General features: G+C 48.4%; 1 protein-coding gene and 1 non-coding gene across 13 annotated transcripts in view; both read left to right on the top strand.

The window, feature by feature from the left end:
* Positions 1-296: 296 nt before the first annotated feature.
* TRRAP (transformation/transcription domain associated protein) overlaps positions 297-25,322 on the top strand; it is a 90,882-nt gene continuing 65,856 nt past the window's right edge. For 7 of the 12 annotated variants that reach the window (XM_086373947.1, XM_086373953.1, XM_086373951.1 and 4 more), the window contains exons 1-19: positions 297-766; positions 2,899-3,059; positions 3,487-3,536; positions 8,228-8,338; positions 9,362-9,466; positions 10,407-10,490; positions 11,248-11,304; positions 12,850-12,975; positions 14,463-14,540; positions 14,738-14,826; positions 15,645-15,741; positions 16,514-16,652; positions 17,903-17,981; positions 18,588-18,822; positions 19,423-19,789; positions 19,876-19,973; positions 20,400-20,594; positions 21,442-21,633; positions 23,546-23,711. In XM_086373947.1, coding sequence (XP_086230073.1) covers positions 2,960-3,059; positions 3,487-3,536; positions 8,228-8,338; positions 9,362-9,466; positions 10,407-10,490; positions 11,248-11,304; positions 12,850-12,975; positions 14,463-14,540; positions 14,738-14,826; positions 15,645-15,741; positions 16,514-16,652; positions 17,903-17,981; positions 18,588-18,822; positions 19,423-19,789; positions 19,876-19,973; positions 20,400-20,594; positions 21,442-21,633; positions 23,546-23,711 — 2,368 coding nt within the window. In that variant the 5' untranslated portion in view covers positions 297-766; positions 2,899-2,959. Of the gene's footprint in view, positions 767-1,066; positions 1,262-2,898; positions 3,060-3,486; positions 3,537-8,227; positions 8,339-9,361; positions 9,467-10,406; positions 10,491-11,247; positions 11,305-12,849; positions 12,976-14,462; positions 14,541-14,737; positions 14,827-15,644; positions 15,742-16,513; positions 16,653-17,902; positions 17,982-18,587; positions 18,823-19,422; positions 19,790-19,875; positions 19,974-20,399; positions 20,595-21,441; positions 21,634-23,545; positions 23,712-25,322 lie in introns of those variants that run through there. The other 5 variants (XM_086373949.1, XM_086373954.1, XM_086373957.1 and 2 more) reach the window with 3 other exon arrangements.
* LOC147344795 (small nucleolar RNA ZL1) lies at positions 3,188-3,403 on the top strand. Its single transcript, XR_015155101.1, has one exon. It is a non-coding gene; the product is annotated as a small nucleolar RNA ZL1 (small nucleolar RNA).

Here is a 25,322-nt window from a genome sequence, read left to right on the forward strand (position 1 = left end):
CCACTCTCAAACATGGGAGTCCATAGGTGAGATCCGACAGTACGTTTCTCTTCCGGGACCTTTAGGTCCAGCCCACGCCAGGGCGCCAGGGCATCAGGGCCTTCACTCCCTGTCATCATTGCTCTGGTCCAAGGTCTGCATTCTAGCCTCAGGGTGATGGAGCTGCAGCAACTGACCAGGCCGGCCACCTCCAGGCAGAACACCTGGGCTGCCCTATGTTTCCAGGGTTTCCGTCCGTCCTCAGCCTTCGTCCTTCCCAAAGACCCTCCTTACCTCCTCCCCCTCCCCGGACTCAGAAGGACCCCCAGGACGCCGGCGAAGGAGAAAACCCCGCCCAGCCTGCTACGTTGGAGGTGGCCTCTTCCCGGGCCCGTCCGCCGCCTGCTAAGGGTGCCCCCATCGCCCTCGCTGCAGCGCCCCCGGCAAGCGTCCCTCCTCCCCAGCTTCCAGGCTCCGGAGAAGACATTCAGGACAGAAAGAGCCCAGAGACGCCGGTCACCTGCCTGCCCCTCCCTCCCGGGCCGGCAGCCCCGCCCCAGCGGACGCAGGCTTAAAAGCGCCGGGCCGAGCCCACCCGGGCGTGACGCCCCTCCCCGCTCCCGCCGCCCGCCCAGGCCGCACCCACTGGAGGGCGGTGCGCCCGGGCCTAGTCCTCGGGCGGCCGGCGCAGCGGCTTTAAGCGGGGGCGGGACTGCGCGCCGTGCAGCGCGACGCAGACTGGGACTCGGCCGGGGGCCTCTGCGGGCGGCCGGCCGCCGAGGTCGGGGTAAGTGCGGGGACCAGGGCGGGGCTGCGCCAGAGGGCAGCGGAACTGCCCCGGGAGGCGCGCGCGCGGCGGCGACGGCGGCTCCGGCGGGGCCCGGGCGTGAGGAGGCCTCTGCGGGCGCGGCGGCCCGCGGAGCGACGGAGAGAGGCTCCGAGCGCCCTTGGAGTCCTCCCGCACCCCCTACCCCCCAACGCCGGGGCTCAGGCCGGGCGGCGTGGCCGGCCGGGGAGCGGGGCGGGCAGAGCGCGGGACGGCGGAGGGCGAGCGGCGCGGGGATTGGCCCTCGGCGCCCGCCGTAGCCCGGCGCTGGGAGGCGGGCACCGGGCGTCCGGGGCCGGCGACCCACGGAGCGGAGCCGCGGGCCGTTTGAGGCCGGGGCGATAGGAGGGCGGGCTTGGGGGTCCCCGTGTCCTCCCTGCACCCCCGGGCCGGCCGGGCCGCTCTCGGCCTGCACGCAGGCGCCTGGCTCGCCCCAGCCGGGCGCACGGAGCGAAGGTAGCGGCGTCGACAGCGCCCCTTCTGGCCCGGCGGGGCGGGGCCGTTTGTCGCGAGCAGGCGCGGCGGCGGCGTCTCGGGGGCTCCCCCCCACACCCCGAAACACCCCCACTCCGACCCCCAGCCCCGAACGTGGGCGGGACGCGGCGGCGGGACCCAAGCCAGGCTCGGACGCTCGGCCTCCGGCTCTTGGAGCTGCTCTCCGACCCTCAAGGCGAAGATGGGAGGTCTTCCCCTTAGGGGCGCCCCCCAACTCTGGGCCCGGGCAGAGAGCGAGCCTGGCCCTTCGGGGTCCCGGGAAATGGGAGAGTTTGATGCTTTCGGTAAAAAAGGCGGGGGGGTGGGATTCGAGCCTTTTAAAAAGTTTAGGCACGCCTCCCCCCGTTCCCCGAAGTTTCTTTGGCAAGGGGAGGCCGTGACCCCGAGTCTCGGGTCCCCCCGGGGTTGGGGTTCGAGGTGGGGAGGGAAGCCCGAAGTCGGGTCTCGTCTAGCGCGGCCGGCGGGATTCCCTCCATTTGGTTCCGTTTAGTGCCTTCTCCTGCCTGGAGCCGGCGGGCCGGAAGGGCTCTCTCTTGGTCTCCGGGGGCGGGGGGGGTGGTCCCCATCGCTTGAGGGGCGCAGAAGTGGGAGCTGCAGGGAAGCTTAAGCCCGGAGGCAGGGCCGTGGAAGGGCCTGCAGAGGAGTTCGGTGGTGTGTTTGTTGAAGGAAGAAAGAAAATCGAGTCCTGAAACTGCTCCTTCGTGCAGAGTGAAACGAGCCGGGTATTCACGCAGGGAGGATGGATAAACAGCTGGACCAGGTTCTCTTAGTAAGGGGTCTTAGTACAGGAATCAGGTCTCTTGTTTTTCCACCTGGAGTTGCAGTGCTTAAAGTGTGGTCATCCACACCTGTTTCCAACTCACTGAGATGGTTTTTGGAAGTACCTGTGCATTCATCCCAGGAGTGTTTCCTGAGTGCCTGATGTGTGCCCAGGTGGGAACAAAATTTACAGCTTCCCAGGGCTCGTCTCTGCCTGGTGCTTGGGAGTCACCTTTGGTACTGCTGATTTTAGTGCACAGTGAAGTTCGGTCACCCAGTGCAGAGAGGGTCCAACCACAGTCAGCCGGCCGCATCCAGCCTGGTGGCTACTCTTATACAGCACAAAAACTGAAAATGGTTTTTACAGTTTCTTTTTTTTTAATAGTTGGAGGGGCATCAAAAGAGGAATAATGTCTCATGGTACAATTAAAGTGAAATTCAAATTTCAGTGTCCATAAGTCAAGGTTTATGAGTTACAGCCATGCTCATTTATTTGTAAGTTGTCTGTGGCTGTTTTGTGGCTATAGCAGAACTCAAGAGTTGTGACAGAGCACAGAATCCAAAATATTTACTATCTGGCTCTTTCCAGAGGTTTTGCTGACCCCTTGCCCAGGAAAAGATGGACATACTCTAGGAAAGAAAAGGATCTGTGTATAAAAGTCGTGTTTAGAAATGAATAGAATGGACTTTTACTTTCCAAAAAAAGCAGAGGGAGTCATGTTGTTTTCTGAATTAATGGCAAAGTATTTAGATTAATACAGGCATTTAGGTAAGATTTTCCTGGAGACTGTGAATTTATGCCCTCAATAAGTTAGCTAATCATGTGCTTCTTTTTGTAGGCTGGGCGAACTCATGGACATGATACTTTTCTCTTGAGAAACAAACTAACTCAAAAGAAAAATGGCATTTGTTGCAACACAAGGGGCCACGGTGGTTGACCAAACCACTCTGATGAAAAAATATCTTCAGTTTGTGGCAGCTCTCACGGATGTAAACACACGTGAGTTGATCCTCTTTGTCATTAAGAAATGTGTTGATGTGACAGCTTCATCTCCGTTTAGGTGATGCCCACACTCAGAGAAGTAGTCACGTTAACTTTTATCCGAACTTCCCCTTTCTCTGCCTTGTGGAGAAGCAAAGTGATGAGCATTACTAGCTGGATCTCCAAAGAGGCGCGCGCGCGCGCGCGCGTGTGTGTGTGTGTGTGTGTGTGTGTGTGTGTTTCCTTGTCTGTGCATGCACACGTGTGTCTGGGAGTACGAATGCGTGCGACTGGTTGTAGGGAACTAGTTATGTGCCTCCTTTTGGACCATGACAGTTAAACTGATAAGATCTGATTGCTTCTCTTAAATTATTAAATCCAGTAATTTTTAGGAACACCCTTAACATAATTTCAATTACCTGATCATTTGTTTTGTTATTTACAGCTGATGAAACAAAGTTAAAAATGATGCAGGAAGTTAGTGAAAACTTCGAGGTATGAGCTTTATATTTTTATACCTTTTCATTTTGAGATAAATACGTGTGCTTTCCTACAGTTCCCTTGTTAAGTCTTTTCACTAGTCACCTAAAAGTTATATTCTTTGTTAATGTAATGTGTTGTATTTCAAAATTGAAATTTGAAAATCTGTACAGTATTGTCCATTGTCTTCACACTAGTGATAGTGAGTCCCAAACAGTGTTGAGGAATGTTGTTTTGTTTAGGTATTTGGCCTTGTTTTCACTTTTCAAATACCGTATACCTCTTCTGCTGCTGCTATGGCTGCTAAGTCGCTTCAGTCGTGTCCGACTCTGTGCAGCCCCATAGATGGCAGCCCACCAGGCTCCGCCGTCCCTGGGATTCTCCAGGCAAGAACACTGGAGTAGGTTGCCATTTCCTACTCCAGTGCGTGAAAGTGAAGTCTCTCAGTCATGTCTGACCCTCAGCTACCCCATGGACTGCAGCCCACCAGGCCCCTCCGTCCATGGGAGTTTCCAGGCAAGAGTACTGGAGTGGGGTGCTATTGCCTTCTCCGATACCTCTTCTAGGTGTATGCCTTCGGAATACACTCAGACTTCTGTTGTAGATTTGCTACATTAGGTAATGGACGGTATGTTACTGTGTGGAATGAGTGCTGGCTTTCAGTTTTGGCTCTCCTGTTTGTAACTTCTCTGAGACTCGGTTTTTGTCTTTTGGGTCTTACATTCTACAGTTTTATATTTTATATTCGTCGCTCAGATTCTATTCATTTTTCTTCAGTCTTTTCCCTCTTTGTTCTCTGATCTGTCCTCAGATTCAATGGCTGTTTTTCCGTCATCTCCAGTCTGCTGTGATGCTATTTTTAAATTTCAGTTTATTTGTATTTTTAAATTTTAATCACTGTACTTCCTATAATTTCCATTTGCTGCTTCTTTAAATGTCACTTCTCTGCAGAGATTCCTCATTTTCATTTATTGAGACCATCATATTTATTGTAGTAACTGCTTTGAAGTCTCTGCTAAATATAAAATCTGGGCTGTATTAAGGTTGATTTCTGTTGACTCGAGGTCACGTTGCCTTGCTTCCTTGCGTGTCTGGTAGGTTTGATTGTAAACCAGACGTTGTGAAGTGTAGGGACCCTGGGTTCTGTCACCTCCCTTGGAAGAGTTGATATTTGTACTGTAGTCAGCAGTGCAGGTGCTGGCCGATCTCAGTGAGCTTGTGGAGTTTTGGTTTTACGCTGTGCTCGAGGGTCTGTGGGAAGCCCAAGGGGTTTCTAAAGTCCCTCTGACTTGGTAGGCTTCAACCTCCGAACCCCATCTCGGTGTGGCTCTCACTGATTTTAGACTCTGTTGGGTTGGGTAAACTAGACCTTCCTCGGGGGCGTGGTCCTTCGTCAGCCGAGTGTCTGAGGTGTCTCCAGGTGTTAAGGTCTTTGCACTGTGTCGAGGCCGGACCCCCAGTGTCCTCTAACGTTGCTAGACCTCTGATGTCTCTTCATTTCTCAGTCCTCAAGCCCGCACTCCCTGGCAAGCCTCAGGCAGTCTTACCTTCCCTCACCAGAAGTACAGCCCAGTGCTCTGTCCAGAACTCTGGGGAGACCATCCACACCCCCATTCTGTAGTTCCTTCTCCTCTGGGGCTTTGCCCTGCAGATTCCAGCCACTTTGGCTGCTGCAAACTCGCTGTTTGCTCTTCGGCTCAGCAGGACCATGGTGCTTACCCTGGGCTCCGGCCTCCTGAGCCCAGTCGGGAAATGGGACCCAGGCAGAGAGTCGAGGTGGGGCGCGGCTGGTGATCTTCTGGAGATCATGGCCTTGCTCCGCCTCTGTTCCAGCGCCCAAAACTGTTATCTATATTTTGTCCAACTTGACGGTTAGTCTGGTGCCAGTCAGTCTCATAGGCCAAAGAGAGAGTCACCTTCTTGTTTTTAATGTGGGGATGGGAAAACCTTTCTCACAGAGCTAATATGATTATTAAGAACAAAATGTTTCCTAGCCTCTGTCATTTGAATCACTAAACACGAGATGAATGTTAGTGGGATTGAATCTGATACCTTCCTATCTATAGTAACGGATGGTATTTTTCTTTGGTAGGGGAATTGTTTGGTTTTGTTCTGTGTTAAATAGATGTTTTAAGAACTTGTTGCCTCGTACTGAAGTGGGACAAAAAAAATCCTGAGATATTTAGAGGTTGAACGAAAGAGCTTTCTCTTCCAGTATTAGTGCCAACTGTTTAAAAACAGGTGGGAGTAGAACAGGAAAGGCTTGCATTCTGCATTCTCTGGACAGAACCACAGCTCTCGGAGGTTTGCCTGAGAGGCTGGGATCACGGCGCCGCCTGTGATGCTGCAGGAGTGGCAGGTGGGCCGGCCTGATGGGCGCAGGGGGCTCTTCCAGGGAAGTGTCTCATTCCTTCCTCTCCCGTTGGCGAGAGTCTGGCAGTTAGCAAGTCAGTTCCCACTTTGGTCTCAGATGCATCGATTAAATTAGCAGAATGAAAAGCACTTGGGGCTTTTCCAAATAATGCTTTTTGAAATCTATCTGATAGACATTTAGCTTAAATGAAATTCAGATGACTGAGTCCTTCAAAGAATGAAATACTTGGAATGACCATCAGAAAGTAATTCTAAATTACCACCACTCCTATCCCAGAACTAAATATTTAAGTGAAATGAAGACTTCGCAAGAGTTTGAGGAATCTTAGAAATTCTTTTCATTAACCACTTAGGGATAAGATTCCAAGCAAAGTAAGTATCATAGGGGCCGTCTCTCCTAACAGAAAATAGAGAAATGTTCAAGTTAGAAATCACGGGGGACATTCCTGTGGATCGAAAAGCTGTGGGCTGGGTTGAAATCCTGGCATAACTGAGCAACCTGTTGCATCTGTCCTGTGGGAGGAATTTGACACTCAAGATGCTTTGAAGGCTGTGGAATCTGGATGCTGTGGGCTGACGAGTAGATGACCTGGCTTTCTTGATAACCTCAATAATGTTCCAACTTGACTCTCACCTCTTTTCCTTGAATCCTTGAGTGGGGATGTTTCATAAAAGTTAGATGTTGGGGGTGAAAAGTGACAAGCACAGTTCTTGTCCCCCGTGGATTCGCAGACTGCTGGGGGAGGGGCTGCCAGCTCCTGGGGGTGCCCCCTTGCCCAGCGTGCTGCGGGCTCAGAGCCCCTGGAGTTGAACTTGGCCCTGGGAGACCAGCGCTCGGGTGTGTATTCCAGGAACAGCAGCTCGCTCTTTGTTCCTATGGCGAAACACAGTTTTCTGGGTTTTGCCTGTATTTCCTCCTCCTCAGATTCCTCAGGCAGCAGACAACCCTGGACCTGTGTCCTCTCCCATACCAGTATCTGCAGCGCCAGACATGTCTAGTTGCAGCCCATGGGCTTCTCAGACTCAGGATAGTAAAAGTTCAGTGCCTCCCTCTTGCACTACCACCCCTGCCGTGTGGAAACTTTAAAAAGTTCTCATCAGTTTGTGCCTTCGTGTGCGCTTTTCTTAGAACCTTTCCCACTTTGTCCCGTGGTTGACCCCTGCTGGCCTCTTAGGGTTTCTTAGCCGCATCCCTTCTTCAGAGGGTGTTCTCTGCCGCTGGTTCCAGATTCCAGTTAGTTAGGTTAGGTTCCCTTAGTTGCCAGCCCAGCGCTTTCCCCATCATAATTCCGTGTTATCAGATCGTTTCTTGATTACCTGTCTTCTCCACCACACTGCTGCCTCCCCCGACTCCAAGGACATGGACTCTGTCTACCTTCTTCCTCGTTTTATCCCCGTTGAGCATGTGATAGGAGCATGCGTTGAATGTGCAGGTGAGGCCTCCAAGGGGAAAAGGGAAGAGCACTTAGGTGTTAGATACTCGTGAGTGGAATCCACTTTCCAAAGCTTTGTGACTCTTGACAGTCAGCAAGCTCTGAGCTTTTTTTTTTTTTTTTTGGTAAATCTATGAAATGGACAGAATACTTAAGAGAGTCATGGTGAGGATTGAGTGAGAAAGAGTAAAAGGCACAGGGCACAGTGTTCGTGAAGCAAGCACTGTAAATAATAACGAAGCCGTAAATAACAGCGGAGGGACGTTGAGCATTTACCACAGGCAGTGTGGAAAGCTTTACGTGTACCAGCTCGTGTAGTCTGCACATGGTTACATAAGGCAGGAGATAGTAGCCTCTTCGCAGGTGGGGCCACTGAGGCCCAGGAGGTCAGGTGCTTGTTCCAGGTTTATACTCGCCGAGTGGGGTCCGGGCCCTGCCCTGGTCGCTATCTGACTGCACGGTCTCTAGACCACAGTTTCATTTCCTAGTTTCCTTTTAACACCCGTGATGTTCATCTAACTCGTATCAACCTAACTGATAAGCTGGAGTTTTAGACTTTAGTGTGGTCAAGCTCCTCATCCTCCAGATGAAGAGATTCAGATCAAGTCTCCTTTGAGGGTGGCAAAGTCAGCCCCGACAGGCTCTGAAGTGAACGTTCTCCACAGCATCAGCTTTTCTAGGCTGAGCACTAAATGTTAGCATTTAGTTCTCTTGAAGTGGATTTCAGAAGCAGCAGTCAACTTATTTCAAACGATGTTATCATTAAAGCATCTGAAAGTTTTAAAAATTGCTAGCAGCTCTCCCAGAATGTCTCTTGAGATGATGGTGACATGTGAATTTACAGTGGAACTATCCGTACGTAGACCTTAACGGCGTTCTCTTTTCTTCCTGCGTGATTAGAATGTGACCTCCTCTCCTCAGTATTCCACATTCCTGGAACACATCATCCCTCGGTTCCTTACGTTTCTTCAAGATGGAGAAGTTCAGTTTCTTCAGGAGAAACCAGCCCAGGTAAGCTGTTCAGGAGAAGAATGTCCTGCTGCAGGGGCCCCAGCCCTTGTGAATGAAAACAACTCAAACACCTAAGCTGCCCTTAGAAATGAGAGCAGTGTTGCCAGATAAGGGTCCCTTTGCCCAAGGCCATCGCCTCCTCAGGTAGCTGTCTTGGTTTTATTTCCTCGCGGCCATCTCTGACTGTTTAACCTCTCCACACGTGCTGGCCAGCGCGCATGCGTGGGCTGCGTGTTGTAAGTTCACCCGTGTGTACAAGTGGGGGGAGAATTTCACGACCCCCCGCATGCCTGGTGCCCAGCTCTAGCCTCACACTGTTTTCAGTTCCCGTAACTCTGCCCGGTTTTCTCTATACCCGCGCCTCCTCTTTGCACCTCCCATACACACTTTGACCTTGATCATTTTAAAACAGCCCCGTCGTCTTTTTTTTTTCTATAAATGTTTCAGCTTGTATCTCTTGAAAAATTTTTAAAATTACCACAGCACCAGTAAAGTGAACTGCTGAATGAAACATTCTTGTGTGGTGACAGCTCAAGATGTCCCTCTGAGTTCTGAACTTGAACAGTTCTGTAGTTCTGTAGACAAAATCATGAAAGCCTGGCACAGCCTGCGATACGATCGGTGGTTCGGTCCGAGGTAACTGGAGAGCTCGTCCCAGGAGCTGGACTGAGATGATGCAGGGAGATGGCCAGTGAAGTTGCGTTGGTGTTCCGGTCTTTTTGTCTTAAATTCACACCCGCTGCCCTCGTGTCCTTCTCCTGGCAGCGGTGACGAGGTGTGAAAGAAAATTTGGCTTACTTGACTTGGTACACAGCTACGGAAATGCAGAAAATGCTAGTTTGTAGTACATGCCTTGGATTACGTTTAAATAATTTACGGGACTGTTTGTAAAATGGGCTCCATCTTGTAGCATGGTGGCTCCCAGTGCTGGGTGCAGGCGTGTGTGACGCTTGTGGGACGCAAAACACTATCTTGGAACTCTTGGAAGGGTTTCATATTTATACCTTTGTTTCTCTTCAACAGCAACTGCGGAAGCTTGTTCTTGAAATAATTCATAGAATACCAACCAACGAGCATCTTCGTCCTCATACAAAAAATGTCTTGTCTGTGATGTTTCGCTTTTTAGAGGTAACTTTTGAGAATTCTTTTTAGCCACTTTGAAAGCTTTTAATGATTTTCTTACAGTAAAATCCTGTCTGTAAGCAACCGGTTTCTCTTTCAGTAAAATTTAGTTTCACAAATAGAGATTTTCTTAACTGCCTGTTTTCTCCCACTTTGCCAGCCAGATTACTAAGAAAGATTATTAAGTGAAGATCTTCTTGGGGTCACAGGGGCTTGACTCGACACAGTGGGTGGGGGCTGGCGGGCTCTGAGCTCGGGGGCTGGCCCTGCACCTCTGTGCTTGTGTGTCAGGCGCAGTAGGCGCACGGTCGTCATGAAGGGTTGCTCAGGTTCTTGGGTTAATCCACGGGGTGCCTGCTAAGCTAGCTTCTGGAATCGTTTTCTTGCTGCCCTCAGTCTTGACGTGTTCAGCATTCCGTCGCGCTTCTGGGCCCCTTGGGAAGGTGAGCTCGGGAGGGCGTCACGCTGATCTCAGGTCTCGGCTGTGTCGTGTGTTAGCTCTGCCACACCAGCCTCGTTCCTCTTGCCCTGAGCCTTAGCTGCCTCTGCTAGGATGTGGACAACACCCCAACTCCCGTGATGAGTGTCGTGTTAGCACAGGGTCCAGTGCACGCGGGCGCTCAGCTATTACTCTTCTGGCAATCTTTGCAAGCAGTGAGACGTGTCTGTTGTTAAGGCCTTGGTTTGTAGTGTGACTTGCTGGTTACTCCTCTGTTGACTCTGGCAGAACCTGCCGGTGGGGTACCTTCAGATGGTCCACCAGAGGCCACGAACACGTCCTGTCTGGGTCAGCTGTGTTCTGTGGGTTTATCAGTTTTCTGCAAATCACATTTAAGTGGGTTGATGGAGGGTGTATATGCAAAAAATGCTGAGGAAATACTCTTTAATCTTTTTAGTAAGATAAGATTTCAGTAATATAACTCTTCTAAATGCTTTTTTTTTTAAGACGGAAAATGAAGAAAATGTTCTTATTTGTCTAAGAATCATTATTGAACTACACAAACAGTTCAGGCCGCCCATCACCCAGGAAGTAAGTGTTTATTCTGATGGCATTTATGAAGTGTACTGACAGATTCCTTCTGCTGTGTGAATTTTTCACTCTGAGTTTCCTTTCTTCTTTTTCCCACCTTACGTGTCTGTCTGTTTTATAATTAATTCTACTGTGGATAACGTATCACATCCTGGTTGTTTCCCTTCACTTTATATGTATGTGTTTTCCCAATCATAAAGAATGTTTTGTAAAGTTGATTTGTAACGGGTATATAATAATCTTGTACAGTTTTGGATATTTAGGGCATTTCAAAGTTTTTATTTTATGACCGTAACCTAGTGTTTGTTTATAGTTTAAATTACTTTGTAGACTGAGTTTGTAGCAGTAGGACCCCCAGGTCACAGGTGTCACGTCCTGATGCCCCTGTGCTGGGTTGCCCCACTGGTGTGCAGAGGGCTTGCAGTGAGTCTCCCTGGCTCACTCCCTCCAGCTTGTGCTATTGCTACTTTTTGAAAGACAAGAAGTGGCATTTATTATCATTTCATTCCTTTGCTCTCCCTGAATTAGAAAACTTGTTTTCGGTTTATCAGTCTTTGTCTCTTTTTCTTTTTTTGATCTGTGTGTTCACATTCATCGCCTATTTGTGTCTTGAGTCTGGCATTTTTCTTGCCTATTTCATGAGATCTTATATTTGAAGACTTGATATTTTTCTTACTGTAAGCATTTTCTGAAAATGGTTACAGAAAATCTGTATTTGCATTACAAATATCTTTATATTGTCTTTTTTTTTTTTTAGATTCATCATTTTTTGGATTTTGTGAAACAGATTTACAAGGAGCTTCCAAAAGTAGTGGTATGCTTTTTTATATTATTTTGAATTTATCATTTATATTTATGCCTTCCTTATTCCAAAGGGTTGAAAGAATAATTGGAAGGGTGCTAATTTTACAATGAGGAATGTTTCGTTTAGTCAAAATCTAGGTTGATAAATTGTTGCCGTTCAGTTGCTAAGTCATGTCCAACGCTTGTGGCCCCATGGACTGCAGCATGCCTGGCTCCCCCGTCCTTCACCATCTCCCAGATAGCGATTGATAAATTAGCCACTTCAAAAAAAGAGTCCTTTTAGTTTCATTGTTTACTGCATTTTTACATAAAGCAGTATATTCTTAAAGAAGTTTTGTATTACAAAAAGGAAAACAAATTGTCCATAATTATCTTTTGACTTGTAAGCAACCATTGACATTGCTGTTTCGAGTTTCACTGTGTGCTTTGTAGAGATGGTTTGCACTCATAGTCTTGAAGCTTTTGGGGGAGTGGTGTATACTTGCGGCGCTTTTCTGTGTCACTAAAATTTTTCCGTATCTTGAAAGAACTGTTTCCGAGCAGGGCCACCCGTGTTAAAGTGTGTGGAGTAGAAGAGGGGCGCCCCTTGCTCCCCGTCCCCCGCCACTGCAAGGACTCGCTGTCACAGCAGGGAGCGTCCTCCAGGGCTCTCCCTTTGGCAGTCGTCGTTCTGAGCGACTGATAATTCTGCCGTATCCGTGTATTCTGACCTTCTCCCTGGTTCCCACCAATAATACTGTAGTATAAGATCATTGTGCATAAATGTGTTTGTTTCAGAGTTTCTACTGTGAAGGTGTTTTTTAACCTTGAATTTTTAAAAAATTAACAGATGGTAGAATTCACTTTTTGTTTTCTGAGGATTTTAATCTGCCGCTGCTGTTGTCGTTCAGTCACTAAGTCATGTCTGAGACTCTGCGACCCCGTGGACTGTAGCCCACCAGGCTCCTCTCCTCTACTATCTCTTGGAGTTTGCTCAAATTCATGTCCATTGAGTCGGTGATGCCAGTAGTGTATAAAACTTAGATTGCCTTCCAAGTTATCAGATTATCATTGTGTCAGCTACTGTTTTCATCAAAGGAGCTATTTTTCATACGAAGCTGTCCCTTTTTTTTAACATGAAGCCCAAATTCCACTGAGAACTAAGGATGCCAGTGAGGTCCTTCCTGGCTTTTTAAAATGTCTCCTGGACTATGCTTCTGTTATTTAGGAGACTGGGAAGTTATTTCAGTAGGGACCAGCTCCTGGTTTCTTATCACTAGAGAGCTGCATCCTGCTTCATTGAGGTAGCAGTGTAACGTGGCACACCTTTCCTCTTCCGTCAGCCAGGAAACACTAGTAGAGAGGGCTGTGGGCAAGTCTGTTCTCTGTTGTCGGAGGTGGAGAATGTGCCGTGTTATCTTCATGGTCCTGAAGAAAGGGGCCTCCTAGTACTGTGGGGCTGATGTTGCATACGTGGGCAGGATATTGAGCGTCCCTGCCCCACGTCAGGCGTGTTTTATTAAGAGGAATGTTGTGTTTGACTTTAGGAAAAATGACTTCTCTGCTTTTTCTGTAGAACCGCTACTTTGAGAACCCTCAGGTGATCCCCGAGAACACCGTCCCTCCCCCAGAGATGGTCGGAATGATCACGACGATCGCTGTGAAGGTGAACCCCGAGCGTGAGGACAGTGAGACAAGAACAGTACGTGTCTCGGTTGTTCTGCTCCTAGCTTTGCTTTTATCCACATCTTCTCCCCCGGTGGAGGAAGCCCGAGGTCTTGACTTTTTAGACCCTAAGCTTTTTGGTTTTTCATAAAAATTAAACTCATGGAGGCATTTAAAATAAGCAAATAAATGTGTGTGCGCACAAGAGAGCCTCACTGATTGTGCTCTGCAGGTGTGCACGTGAACTGTTGCTCACTACTGATGCAGACATTCAGAATCATGGTGGAATGAGAGCAGCTAACCCTGCAGGGGGCCCCGGCCTGTTCTTAGCTTCAACAGTAGTGAAGTCCCTTTAAACTACGTATAAACCTGTAGTTCAGTGCCTGCCCGTGTGGGCTCCGGGGACAGAAGTTCTAGAATGTTACAGCTCCACTACTTGCATTTTCTCACTGTAGGAAAGTTCATGAACCATGAGTTTTGTGACGGTAACAGTGTTATTTTCTGCAGCTCATGTGTTAAATCTATAGCACTGGCCACATAGGGAACATGTATTGAATATGTACTATGATTGTGTTTTATGATTAAATCAAGACAATCATCTGTGTTTGTTCTACTGCGATGTTTTGCAGACTGTTTCAATATGAGCATAGGAAACTACATTTTAGTTTATAAGGAACAAAGCTGTCATTTCTTTGCTGTTCCTGAATTAGAAACTTTTTTCACTTCCCTTTTCCTATCCATTCATTTCCATTTGTGTTTTTGAGTCTGATATTTTCCTTACCTATTTGAGATTTTATGTATTGACGATTTTTTCTTATATTTATTGTATTTTTCTTGTTTATAAGTACCTTTGAATAAAACTAGGTACGCACGTTACTGTTTTTCTTTTGAAAGTGAAGTGAAAGTGAAAGTCACTCAGTCATGTCTTACTCTTCATGACCTCATGGCCTATACAGTCCATGGGATTCTCAAGGCCAGAATACTGGAGTGGGTAGCCTTTCCCTTCTCCAGGGGATCTTCCCAACCCAGGGATCGAACCCACGTCTCCCACATTGCAGGCAGGTTGTTTACCAGCTGAGCCACAGGGGAAGCCCAAGAAAACTGGCGTGGGTAGCCTGTCCCTTCTCCAGTAGATCTTCCCGACCCAGTAATTGAACTGGGGTTTCCTGCATTGCAGGCGGATTCTTTACCAACTGAACTACCGGGGAAGCCCATAACAGATTTAAAAAAAAATTTTTTTTTTTAATTTCTCCAATGAGTTGAATCTCTTTTTGACACATTTTTCTTGAGGATTTTACTACAAGTGATGAAGTTGTAAAATATAAAACCCTTTACATCGAATGATAATTCTTGTACTTTGTTTTCAAAATATTTTGCTGCTTTCACCACAGATAATTACAGAGATGAGTCGGTGTTTTCCCTTCCCTGTATTTCGACCGGGTGGTGCTCAGTGGTGGGACACTGATGGGGGCTATACTAGGTGGCAAGGTGGTGACCACAGTCCTCTGTATTCCTGTCTTGCAGCATTCCATCATTCCCAGAGGATCGCTTTCTTTGAAAGTGTTGGCAGAATTGCCCATCATTGTTGTGTTAATGTATCAGGTATGTGTATTTTCAGTAGCTTCCGGGGTTTAAGGCTTCTCATTTTATGACACTTTACACACCTGCTCTTCTGTGGCAAATAGATGTATATGTTACATGTGTGCCGAGTAATGAATCTCACAGTGTCTTTGCTATGCCAAATTAGTTCGCTATAAGCAGAGTGAAAAAGCATGAGAATCTGATGTGTTTGCTTTTAGCTCTACAAACTGAATATCCACAATGTCGTTGCGGAGTTTGTGCCCCTGATCATGAATACCATTGCAATTCAGGTATCTGCACAAGCCAGGTGAGATTTCTCGCCAGTGACGTAGCCGACCTCCATAGCTCTTTAATCCAAGCGGCACTACACTTGTCGTCATTTGTGAAACAGGAAACTTAGATAAAATTTTGGTTTAACTTGTATGTATTTGTGGCTTTCTGAACTTACATTTTGATGATGATAGTAATGGTTTTTTTGATTCTTTGTTTTGGAAAGATAATGTGCCCCCTCTGTCCTTGGTGTCATGTAAATTTGAAACCATCGTTAGGGCTTCCTGTCCTGATTTCAGCTCTGAGATGCTCCGGGCCGCCTCGCCGTCAAGCCTGTTTTCTTGCTGCTCCTCTTAGCATGAGGGCTAGGAGGCCCTTTTACGCCATTACCCTTAATCACTGACTGGGCCAGACCCCCGAAGCCTCTCAGCAAAGCGTTTTCTCCGACTTCGTGGCGTTCCTCCTCAGACCCTTAGCACTTGTCTCCTTGACCTGTGGCCTGTCTGGCTCTTAGTCACTCGAGGGCAGGATCTAAGGGTGGATCCGCTCTGAGAAGCCCTGTGGCACAGGTCTTTCATTGTTCAAATAGGTGCCTTCCTTGGGGAGCAGGCAGGTCGGTCTCCCATTGACTGTTGGGGTTCAGGTTGTGGGTGCTGCCCAAGGGCCTGGCAAAACTGCCTGCTTTATGTCTTTAAGGCCTCTTTATGTTACTCAGAACTGCATAAAAGTGTGGGCATATTAACGGTTGCTGCTGTGTAGAAATCAACCTTTTGGGCTTGGTAATTACTGCAGGTGATACCATATCACCTAAAGAGCTGAGAGCTAATGTTGTCAATTTTATCACTTCTCACTTAGGCAACATAAACTTTACAACAAGGAGCTGTATGCTGATTTCATTGCTGCTCAAATTAAAACGTTGTCATTTTTAGCTTACATCATCAGAATTTACCAGGTAAGTTCACTGACCTCTGTTTTAAATCAGGTTTACTGAGATATAATTTACAAGGAGTAAAATTCACCTTTTGTGGCTGTACAGTTTGCTGAATCAACAGATACATACCTAACCACCAACCAGTACATCAAAATACAGAACATTTTCATCTTCCAAAAACTTCCTCTTACACGTAGCCAGTCTCGTCCTCCCGCCCCCTGTCCCTGGCAAACACTGGTTTGTCTTCTGTCCCCATAGTTTTTTGACTTTTGCAGAATGTCAAAGAGATGACATTTTTATATTAGTAAAAAAAATCTGAAGTAGATGCCCTTTGCTCTTTTGGTCAGCTTGAGTTATCGTGAATAACTTCCTGAGACTCTTCAGAAGGCAGACGTGACTTGAACTCATTCTGAGCTGATTAAAGGTGTCATTTGTGACTCACGTCGATGGGATGACTGAGTGAAGAATTTTGTTTTTTAACTTGGATGTTTATTTCTCCCTCCTTCCCTGTAACAGGGACATTGTTGAAAGTTGGAAAGACGCAGAAAATAAAAAGGGCCTCCATGATCCCATTGAACTCCTCCTGTGTCGCCGCCTCTCCCAGCAGGGTGGCAGCACGCAGACTGACCAGACAAGGCAAATGCTTGATTGTTAGGCTTGTTATTTCTGAGGGTCCTCTGAGCCAAATTTAGTCCTAACTGAAATTTTTTTTGTTTAAAAATTTATGAAACTTGGATTTTTCTCAACAGCCGCCCATCAGTGTAACTACGTTGCTTTCCTCTCCCTGGTGCAGGAGTTGGTGACTAAGTACTCTCAGCAGATGGTCAAAGGAATGTTACAGCTGCTTTCAAATTGTCCGGCAGAGACCGCGCACCTCCGGAAGGAGCTGCTGATCGCCGCCAAGCACATCCTCACCACGGAGCTGAGAAACCGTACGTCCGCCCGGCCTCTGCCTGCCTGCCTGCCTGCAAGCGAGCGAGGGCTGGGCCATCAGCCTGCCCAGGGTTTCTGGCTCCGTTGATCTTTCCCTGGTTTATTGCTGCTCTGGCTTTGTTTTCTCTTCTGGGTCTGTGTCTGCCTTCTTCCCTCCCCTCTTTCCCTCTCCGCCTCGTTCCTCTCTCTGACTGCCTCTCTGTTTCACCTGCCACCAGGGTTCTTGCTTTATCTCATCAACAATTTCACAATTAATGTGACAATCTCCTTAGCCCAGTTTACCGTCTGAGTAGCTCTCAGTGTGTCTCTGCCTTCTGACTGCCTATCTTTTGACACTGCAAATATCCATTTGCTTTTTCTGACTCAGAGCCAGCGAGCTTTAAAAGGTGAGAGGAAGACCGTGTTTTCTTTCTCCATGCTATGAAACGATGAACAGTTTACATGGAATGTCTTAAAATCTGTTTGCTGAAGTGACTAAGTCGCGTCTCGAGTGACTGACTGTCGGTTTTCCTGCCAACTGAGTAATAGCGACTTTGGAGGTGGGGTGGGAGCGGGGGGTTTGCCCTTGCTGAAGTGCTGACAGGTTAGAAATCTTTCTCATGTGTGTTTGGTCACGTCCGATCCAGCAGGCAGGGTGGATCTTTCCCTGGCACTCTTTTGGGGCTGTGAAGCTTGGTTTCAGTCTCGTTAACTCTACAAAGAACAACAGGTTTCCGAGACACTACTCTCCGAAGTTAAGTTAGATGTTAGACTGGTTGAATTCAGCTCTTAGAGGCTGCTGCTTTTTTTCCTTGCAAACAAGATTTCGAATATTTATTTTGAAGCCCATTGTTAGTTTACATAGAGAAGTATCCTTCTTTCTCCATGACGACCAACCTTAAGATCTTTAAGAAGGACAACTTCAGGGCAGTGGATAAGGGGGCATTTAGGGACTACCGCCCCCTTGGGTGGTTGGTTCCGGCTTTCAAGGACCCTGGACTGACCTAAGTGAAGCACTGGGGCAGGTTCCCCGCCAAGGACATGAGGCGCGTGGTTTATCTCTGACACTGATGTGTGTGAGGCGCGTGGCCGGCGTGGCCCAGCAAAGCCAGCATCTCAGACTGAAGCACCGTGCGTGCCCTCCTCCTCCTCGCTTTCCCAAATCTGGGTGGCTCGTTGGTGCAGAGCAGCTCCTGGGAAAGTACTGTTAAGGGACTTGCTGGCCACCTGGCTTGTTTGGTGATGGAGGCAATGGATGTTTGTGTTCCAGAGTTCATTCCTTGCATGGACAAGCTGTTTGACGAATCCATTCTGATTGGCTCAGGATACACTGCTCGGGAGACTCTCAGGTATGATGGTAAAGCCAGCGCTGCGGCCGGGGATCCGGCACTGTGTCAGGAGTGTCTCCATGAGCGTGGGCTATGGGCCTTTCCTCTCCTGTTGGATTGAGAATTGCAGGAAGTTTCAGAAACATCTTGGTTTGCCTTATGTGCCTTGGCTGAATCAGAGTCGCTGTCTTGATTCACACTGCAGGTAGAGCTATTTCACTAGTGTTAAGTGTTTTTGTTTTGTAGATAGGAAATGTGTCACATGACCTGTAAGTTCCCAGTTGACAGGCTGTTTGTATTTGAGCAGCAGAGCCCATTCAGGGCAGGGCCCAGCTGTAGGTGGTTCTGCTCAGGTTAACCAGGTGTGACGGTATAAACATGGAGGTGCATTTATGTGCATGAAGGTGACCATCTTTTTCAACTTAGAAAGTAAAGATTTAAGCACTAAGACAAGAGTGGACCCTTTTAATCCTATAGCTGGGAGGAGGTAACGGGGAATCCAAGACCGTGTGCAGTGTGCCCAGACCAGCCGTCCCGCCGCTGGGGTCCTTGGGGGCGGTGGAGGTGGAGGCCTGCAGATCTGGCCAGGAGACGCCGAGATGCGCTAGCGGAGGTCTCTGCCCTCAGGCCCCTCGCCTACAGCACGCTGGCCGACCTTGTGCACCACGTCCGCCAGCACCTGCCCCTCAGCGACCTCTCCCTCGCCGTCCAGCTGTTCGCCAAGAACATCGACGACGAGTCCCTGCCTAGCAGCATCCAGACCATGTCCTGCAAGCTCCTGCTAAACCTGGTGGACTGCATCCGCTCCAAAAGCGAGCAGGAGAGCGGCAACGGGCGGGACGTGCTGATGCGGATGCTGGAGGTGCGGTGCCCTGCACCCCCACCCAACACGCGCCTTCACCCCCGCCTGGCGCTGTGTGCTCACCTGAGCGCTTTACCAGCAGTTCTCAGGCCACCTGGTTGCCAAGCTGGGGCCTGGGTGTTTAAACTTCCCTGGGTGCAAGGCCCCGCTCCCTCATCAACTAGGCCAGGGTCCTGGGGCAAGATGCTGCACCCTCTCTGCTGGCCTGCTCGTCCCCTGCCCAGGACAGCCATGGGCCGCCTCCTAGGACTGTCAGGGCTGAGGGAGGCAACCATGGGCGCGCTCAGCACTCTGCTGGCGGGCAGTCTGGAGCAGTGTTTCCTGCGACGCTGTGTAGCCCAGCGCTCCCTTGTCCATGAACGTTTCTAGGGAGGTGTCCAATGCTGGGGCAGGGGTGGGCTGTGTGGATCATGGGGAGGTCCCAGGGCATCGGGCCGGTCACCCCCCGCTTCTCCCCTGGGGAAGTTGCTCTAGTAACTCGGGAGGGGAAACAGTGATTCCAGCAGGTGGCTTCAGAGAGTGTGTTCTGTCCTCTGGATGGGTGCTGGGCCTGGTGAAGAGAGTGACTTGGGCCTGCCTCCCACTTTGCGTTCCTGACAGGTGTTTGTTCTCAAGTTCCACACCATCGCGCGGTACCAGCTCTCTGCCATCTTTAAGAAGTGCAAGCCTCAGTCTGAGCTCGGGGCCGTGGAGGCGGCCCTGCCCGGGGTGCCCGCAGCCCCAGCAGCCCCAGGCCCAGCCCCTTCCCCAGCCCCCGTCCCCACCCCTGCCCCGCCGCCACCCCCGCCACCCACCCCCGCCACCCCTGTAACCCCAGCCCCCGTGCCGCCCTTTGAGAAGCAAGGCGAGAAGGACAAGGAGGACAAGCAGACGTTCCAGGTCACGGACTGCCGGAGTCTGGTCAAAACCCTGGTCTGCGGCGTCAAGACCATCACGTGGGGCATAACGTCGTGTAAAGCTCCTGGTGGTAATCCCGCTCCTGAGTCGCTTAGACCGTGTTCTTCCCAGGGTGGGTGTTGCTCCCAGTAACTTACTGTGCCCTCTCTCTTCCAGAAGCTCAGTTCATTCCCAACAAGCAGTTACAGCCCAAAGAGACTCAGATTTACATCAAGCTTGTCAAGTACGCAATGCAGGCTTTAGATATCTATCAGGTAAGGCAGCGGCCTCAGGCCAGGTTCCTCCTAGAATTCAGGTGCTAGTGACAGAGGGGTCTCACAAGCCTGTCACCGTTCAGGTGGTCTGCAGGATCGATGTTCCCGGGTTGAGTTTGTGCTGTAGCACAGGGTTGCGTTGATAGTGAGAATGCTCATGTTGGTGTATTTTGAGAGGCAGATGGTATAAAGGGAATGCAGTAGAAATGAGATTTAATTTTACTGAATTTTTTGCTGCTAACAAAGGTTTTTGGGTTTGTGGGTTTTTTTGCAAATTTTAGATGAGAATAAAGAATTTAGAAGATGGGGTGGGCAGTAGACATTTGATTTCTAATTCTCTTACTTGCGCCCCGCTGGTCTGGTTATGTAATGGAATACGTTCAGAGACTTGGTTTTGATTCCCGTGTGGTTTTCCCCCTGTGCAAGGTTCAGATAGCAGGAAATGGACAGACATACATCCGAGTAGCAAACTGCCAAACCGTGAGGATGAAGGAAGAGAAGGAGGTGCTGGAGCACTTTGCCGGTGTCTTCACAATGATGAACCCGCTGACATTTAAAGAAATCTTTCAAACTACAGTCCCTTATATGGTGGAAAGAATCTCAAAAAATTACGCTCTTCAGGTATGACACTCCTTTCTTACGTTCTTTCAACGTGTGTCGAATACTTGGTATTCCTTTTATTTCTAAGTAACGTGCCTAAGGATAGTGATTGTACAGCAAAATTTATAGAGAACTGTTCATTTCAGTCGCTCAGTTGTGTCCGATTCTTTGAGACTCCATGGACTGCAGCACACGAAGCTTCCCTGCCCCACACCAGCTCCCCGAGCTTGTGCAAACACATGTCCAGTGAATCAGTGATGCCATCCAACCGACTCATCCTCTGTCATCCCCGTCTCCTCCTGCCTTCAGTCTTTCCCGGCATCAGGGTCTTTTCCAATGAGTCAGTTCTTGTCATCAGGTGGTCAAAGTATTGGAGTTCCAGCATCAGTCCTTCAATGAATATTCAGGGCTGATTTCTTTAGGATTGACTGGTTTGATCTCCTTGCAGTCCAAGGAACTCTCAGGAGTCTTCTCCAACACAGTTCAAAAGCATCAGTTCTTCGGGGCTCATCTTTATGGTCCATAAAGAAAACTGTTAGGCCATAGTAAGAAAAAAAAATGTTTTCAAAAGCTCAGGGTATTTTGGACCAGTTCCTTTCATAGTAGAAGTTAAGTGTGTGTTAGACGTAGGCTCTTGGTACTTGACAGTGAGGATGAAACGACAGATTTGAGTTCTTAAAGTGAACTGTTCCAGCAACACTCAATAAATCGATTTTGATGGTTTTTTTTTTTTCTTTTGGTGGATAATTCATGTCTGGGAGTGTCTGATACAGATTTGATTTTGTGATTTTGAAACGTTGATTGCTTTTTCTTGGAGCCGCTTTGTGGACGGGGTGATTTCTGTCACGTGCGTCTCTCGTTCTGACAGATTGTCGCCAATTCCTTTCTGGCAAACCCTACTACCTCTGCTCTGTTTGCTACGATCCTGGTGGAGTACCTCCTGGACCGCCTGCCGGAGATGGGCTCCAACGTCGAGCTCTCCAACCTGTATCTCAAGCTGTTCAAGTTGGTCTTCGGCTCTGTCTCGCTCTTCGCAGCTGAAAACGAACAAATGCTGAAGGTAGAGTCAGGCCCAGCCCGCGCGTTGTGTTGGGGGTTTTTTTTTGTTGTCGTTGTTTCTCAATACTTCATCTTGAGCAGAAACCGGAGTGGCTCTTTATATTTTCAAACACAATAATATTAAATGAATAAATGTGTACAACCAGTTGGAGCCAAGTGTGGAAAACACTGCAGTTTTAAAGCAGAGCTGTTCCTGGTTGCCTGCTGACCCAGGATGAACACGTGAGCACTCTCACTCGCAGGGCTTGTCAGTAGTCTCGGCACCACTGATTCTTCATTTTTGAATTCATTTCTTACATGAACCACACAAGTAGGGTAGGAGCACATCATGTTCTTTTAAAAAAAAAAAAATCGGGTGACACCAAAGAATAGAAGAGGAAGGAACATCTGACCTCTCAGAGCCGACGAGAAGCAGTTGGCTGTTGAGCAGCTCCCATCACATCCCCTTCTTTCCTGGGTGCTGTGTCTGTGTTCGTACCTTCTTGCACAGACGCCCTGTTTCAGGCCTGTTTGCTCATTCCCCTCTGAATCAAGGACTGCAGCCAGCTTGTGTCCCTGTATTAAGGCCGTCCAGGAGGGGTGTGTTTGCTGACGCGCTCCTCCACGCGACTGACCCTGTGCGTGTCGTGGTGTCTCATCAGTTACTTGATTCCAGCAAATGGCAGAAGCCAGTGCATGCTTATGGCAGCCACTGAAGGCAGCGCGTGGAACAAAAAACCTTATCAAAATTCTCTTCTACTGACCGCAGGATATTTTAGTTTCTAGAATGCTGAGTATTATCAGTTCTGTCTGAAGAGAGAGGCTTTCCTGTAGGGAGAAGGTTTGAGAATGTAAAGGAGACCCGTTTTCTGCTGAAGTAAGTGTGACGTAAAGCACCAGTAGTCTGTGCTTGTGTGAGACAGTTTCCTCCACTTCTTCAGTTATGTAGTAATCAGTTACCAACAACCTTGACGTTACTTTTGAGTTAGTATAAAAAGACAAACTTTCAGAAAGATGTAAAATATTTGTGTTCTTTGTTCACATAATTTAACATCTTCAAATAATTCAATTTTTGCCAACCTCGGGGACAACTGTATAAACCAGCAACCAACAAAAAAGAATAAAACCTAACAGACAAGTCTAATGACGAGGCGTCTGGATGTTGTTCGAGAGATGTTCAAAGAATAATTTGATAGAATGCTTTGTCTTGAGACTAATAGGGATGATTTATCTATAAAAGAAATGCCATATACGGTTATAAATGGCTCTGCGGATAGTTTGCAGTTCACTTTAAATGCGCCTGCAGTAAAACTCACATCAAACTTAACCTGTTGCGTGTCAAGACTAGGATTTGAAGTATAAGATAAAAAGCTAACCTGTTTTAAGCTATTCATTAAACTTTTAAGTTAATGCTTTTTTGAAGTAAATAAATACGAACAGATTTTTGATCAAGTTTTCTAAAACGTTCCGATCTCGAACGTCTTCTGAGGCTCTTCCCAACTTGTCGTGTGTAGTACGTGATTGGTAGCGAAGTTTCCGTGCCTCTGGGTTGCTTTTTGTATTTCCATAGTTATTAGGAGACCGGCTTCTTTCGTCTCGTTTGATTATTTGTTCTTAGAAGGGGGAGGAACTGTTCACAAGAACTGCAGAGCCAACAGGCCCTTCAGGTCCTGCTACAGAGTGTCTGTGCAGCATCGCTCGCCTACGTATTAGTGGTACGATAGGAACCTAGTAAATGCTTCTTTCACAGTCAAACTGGGTGGAAAGCTACTTGTATTTTAAGAGAAATTAATTTGAGTCAAATAAAAGTTGGAAAGGTTCTGTTTGGTTTTTCTTTTTGGAAAATTCATCAAGATGACCTTCCCTTCCTCCCTTTGTGCAGTGAACCCTCCTCCCTTTGGAGCCTGTTAACCTGCTTTTTCTCCGTCCCACAGCCTCACCTGCACAAGATTGTCAATAGCTCGATGGAGCTCGCCCAGACGGCCAAAGAGCCCTACAACTATTTCCTGCTGCTGCGGGCCTTGTTCCGCTCCATTGGGGGCGGGAGCCATGATCTCCTGTATCAGGAATTCCTGCCTCTCCTACCCAACCTCCTGCAAGGTCAGAGCAGTGATCCCGGTCGCTGTTGAGTCTTGTGTGCACGCGTGGGTTTTGGCTAACCTTGTTTGCTGGTGTTCCTCCTCTGTACCCGGTCATGGCGAGGGGACGTGTGTGCGTGTGTGTGTCTGTCCCTGTGTCTTGAGCTTTAAAGGGGTACATCTCCCTGCTCAGAATTGACTGGGAGTGGGAAGGTCTTCGTTGACCCCAGTTAGGACGTTTTTGTAGCATTTGCGAAGCAGTTTTAGAGACTAGTAAGGTCAGGGATCTCTAGACTGAAAGAGAACAAGAAGGCAAAAAAACAAGTGATAAAGCTGATATAAGCCCTGCTGCTGCTGCTGCTAAGTTGCTTCAGTCGTGTCCGACTCTGTGCGACCCCACAGACGGCAGCCCACCAGGCTCCCCCGTCCCTGGGATTCTCCAGGCAAGAACGCTGGAGTGGGTTGCCATTTCCTTCTCCAGATATAAACCCTATATATAATATATAAAAATACGTAAAAATATGTGTTTTTATTTAGTTGCTAAGGTGCATAGACAGGATTCTTTGATTTCTGTGCATTAGGGATGCTTTCAAGGCTTACAGCCGAAGGGCATCTTGAGTCCAATGAATGTTCACAGGTATGAACTGAGTGGACACACTGTCCTCGGAATGTTTTTTGTGTTTGTTTGGAAAGGGTGAGCTCTTGGCAAGGGATTGAATCTTCTTCTGTATTTTCTTTATAAATCCTTCTGAGAGAAGCCATTTATAGCATAATGTGCCCAGAAGGTACCTGGGGGATCCTTGAGCACGTTAAAGGCAGTGTTAGTCGCTCAGTTGTGTCTGACTTTGTGTGACCCCATGGGATGTAGCCCACCAGGCTCTTCTGTCCTTGGGATTCTCCAGGCGAGAATACTGGAGTGGGTTGCCATGCCTTCCTCCACGTTGAAGGTAACGTGGCCCTAAGTCCCCCAGCAGGTGCTTAAGGAGGCCCGTAGGCGGGCTGTGTTGTCTGGTTTTGACCCTGACTCCAGGCCTCCCCAGCCTGCGCCCTCTGCTCTGATCGGTCTCACGGCCCCGCCTGCAGGCTTCCCAGCCTCCCTTCTCTGCCCACCTATTTTGTTCAAGCACACCCACTCCTGGGAGCTGGGCCTGGCCCCTCTCCTTGTCTCCCTTCTCCTTTGGGTTCTGAGTCTGGTGCGACTGCTGTGTGTTGCCTTGGCCCGTGGTCCCTCTTTAGACTCAGCTGCCTGGGACGCACCTTGTTTGGGGGGCACTGTTCCCTGCTTTTCTCTTCCCAGCTGTCTCTCAGGTTCTGTGGGCAGGTCCACATCGGACGTTTTTCAGGAGCGGGGCTCAATAAATACTTTGTTACCCTCGTGAAGAGTGTATGGGGCCGTGAGTTTATAAGAAGGAAGCTCTTCTCATTTACAAAATCGAGTGGATTTTTTTTTTAAGTTTATTTTAAAGTATAAACATCAGCCGTGGTTTAGTGGAAACCTGAAATGACATGCAAGCTTGTAAGCCTCAGACTTGAGATGAACATGTCACGTTGGAGTGTGTTTCTTTCTAGATTGGGCTTATTCACTGGAGAACATGATGTTAAATACCTTGTGTAGCATTAATTCGGAGAAGGC

The sequence above is a fragment of the Bos grunniens genome, chromosome 25 (genome assembly GCF_055505025.1).
Source record: "Bos grunniens cultivar Pamir isolate PY7600 chromosome 25, Bosgru_T2T1.0, whole genome shotgun sequence".
In the NCBI taxonomy this organism is placed as follows: domain Eukaryota; kingdom Metazoa; phylum Chordata; class Mammalia; order Artiodactyla; family Bovidae; genus Bos; species Bos grunniens.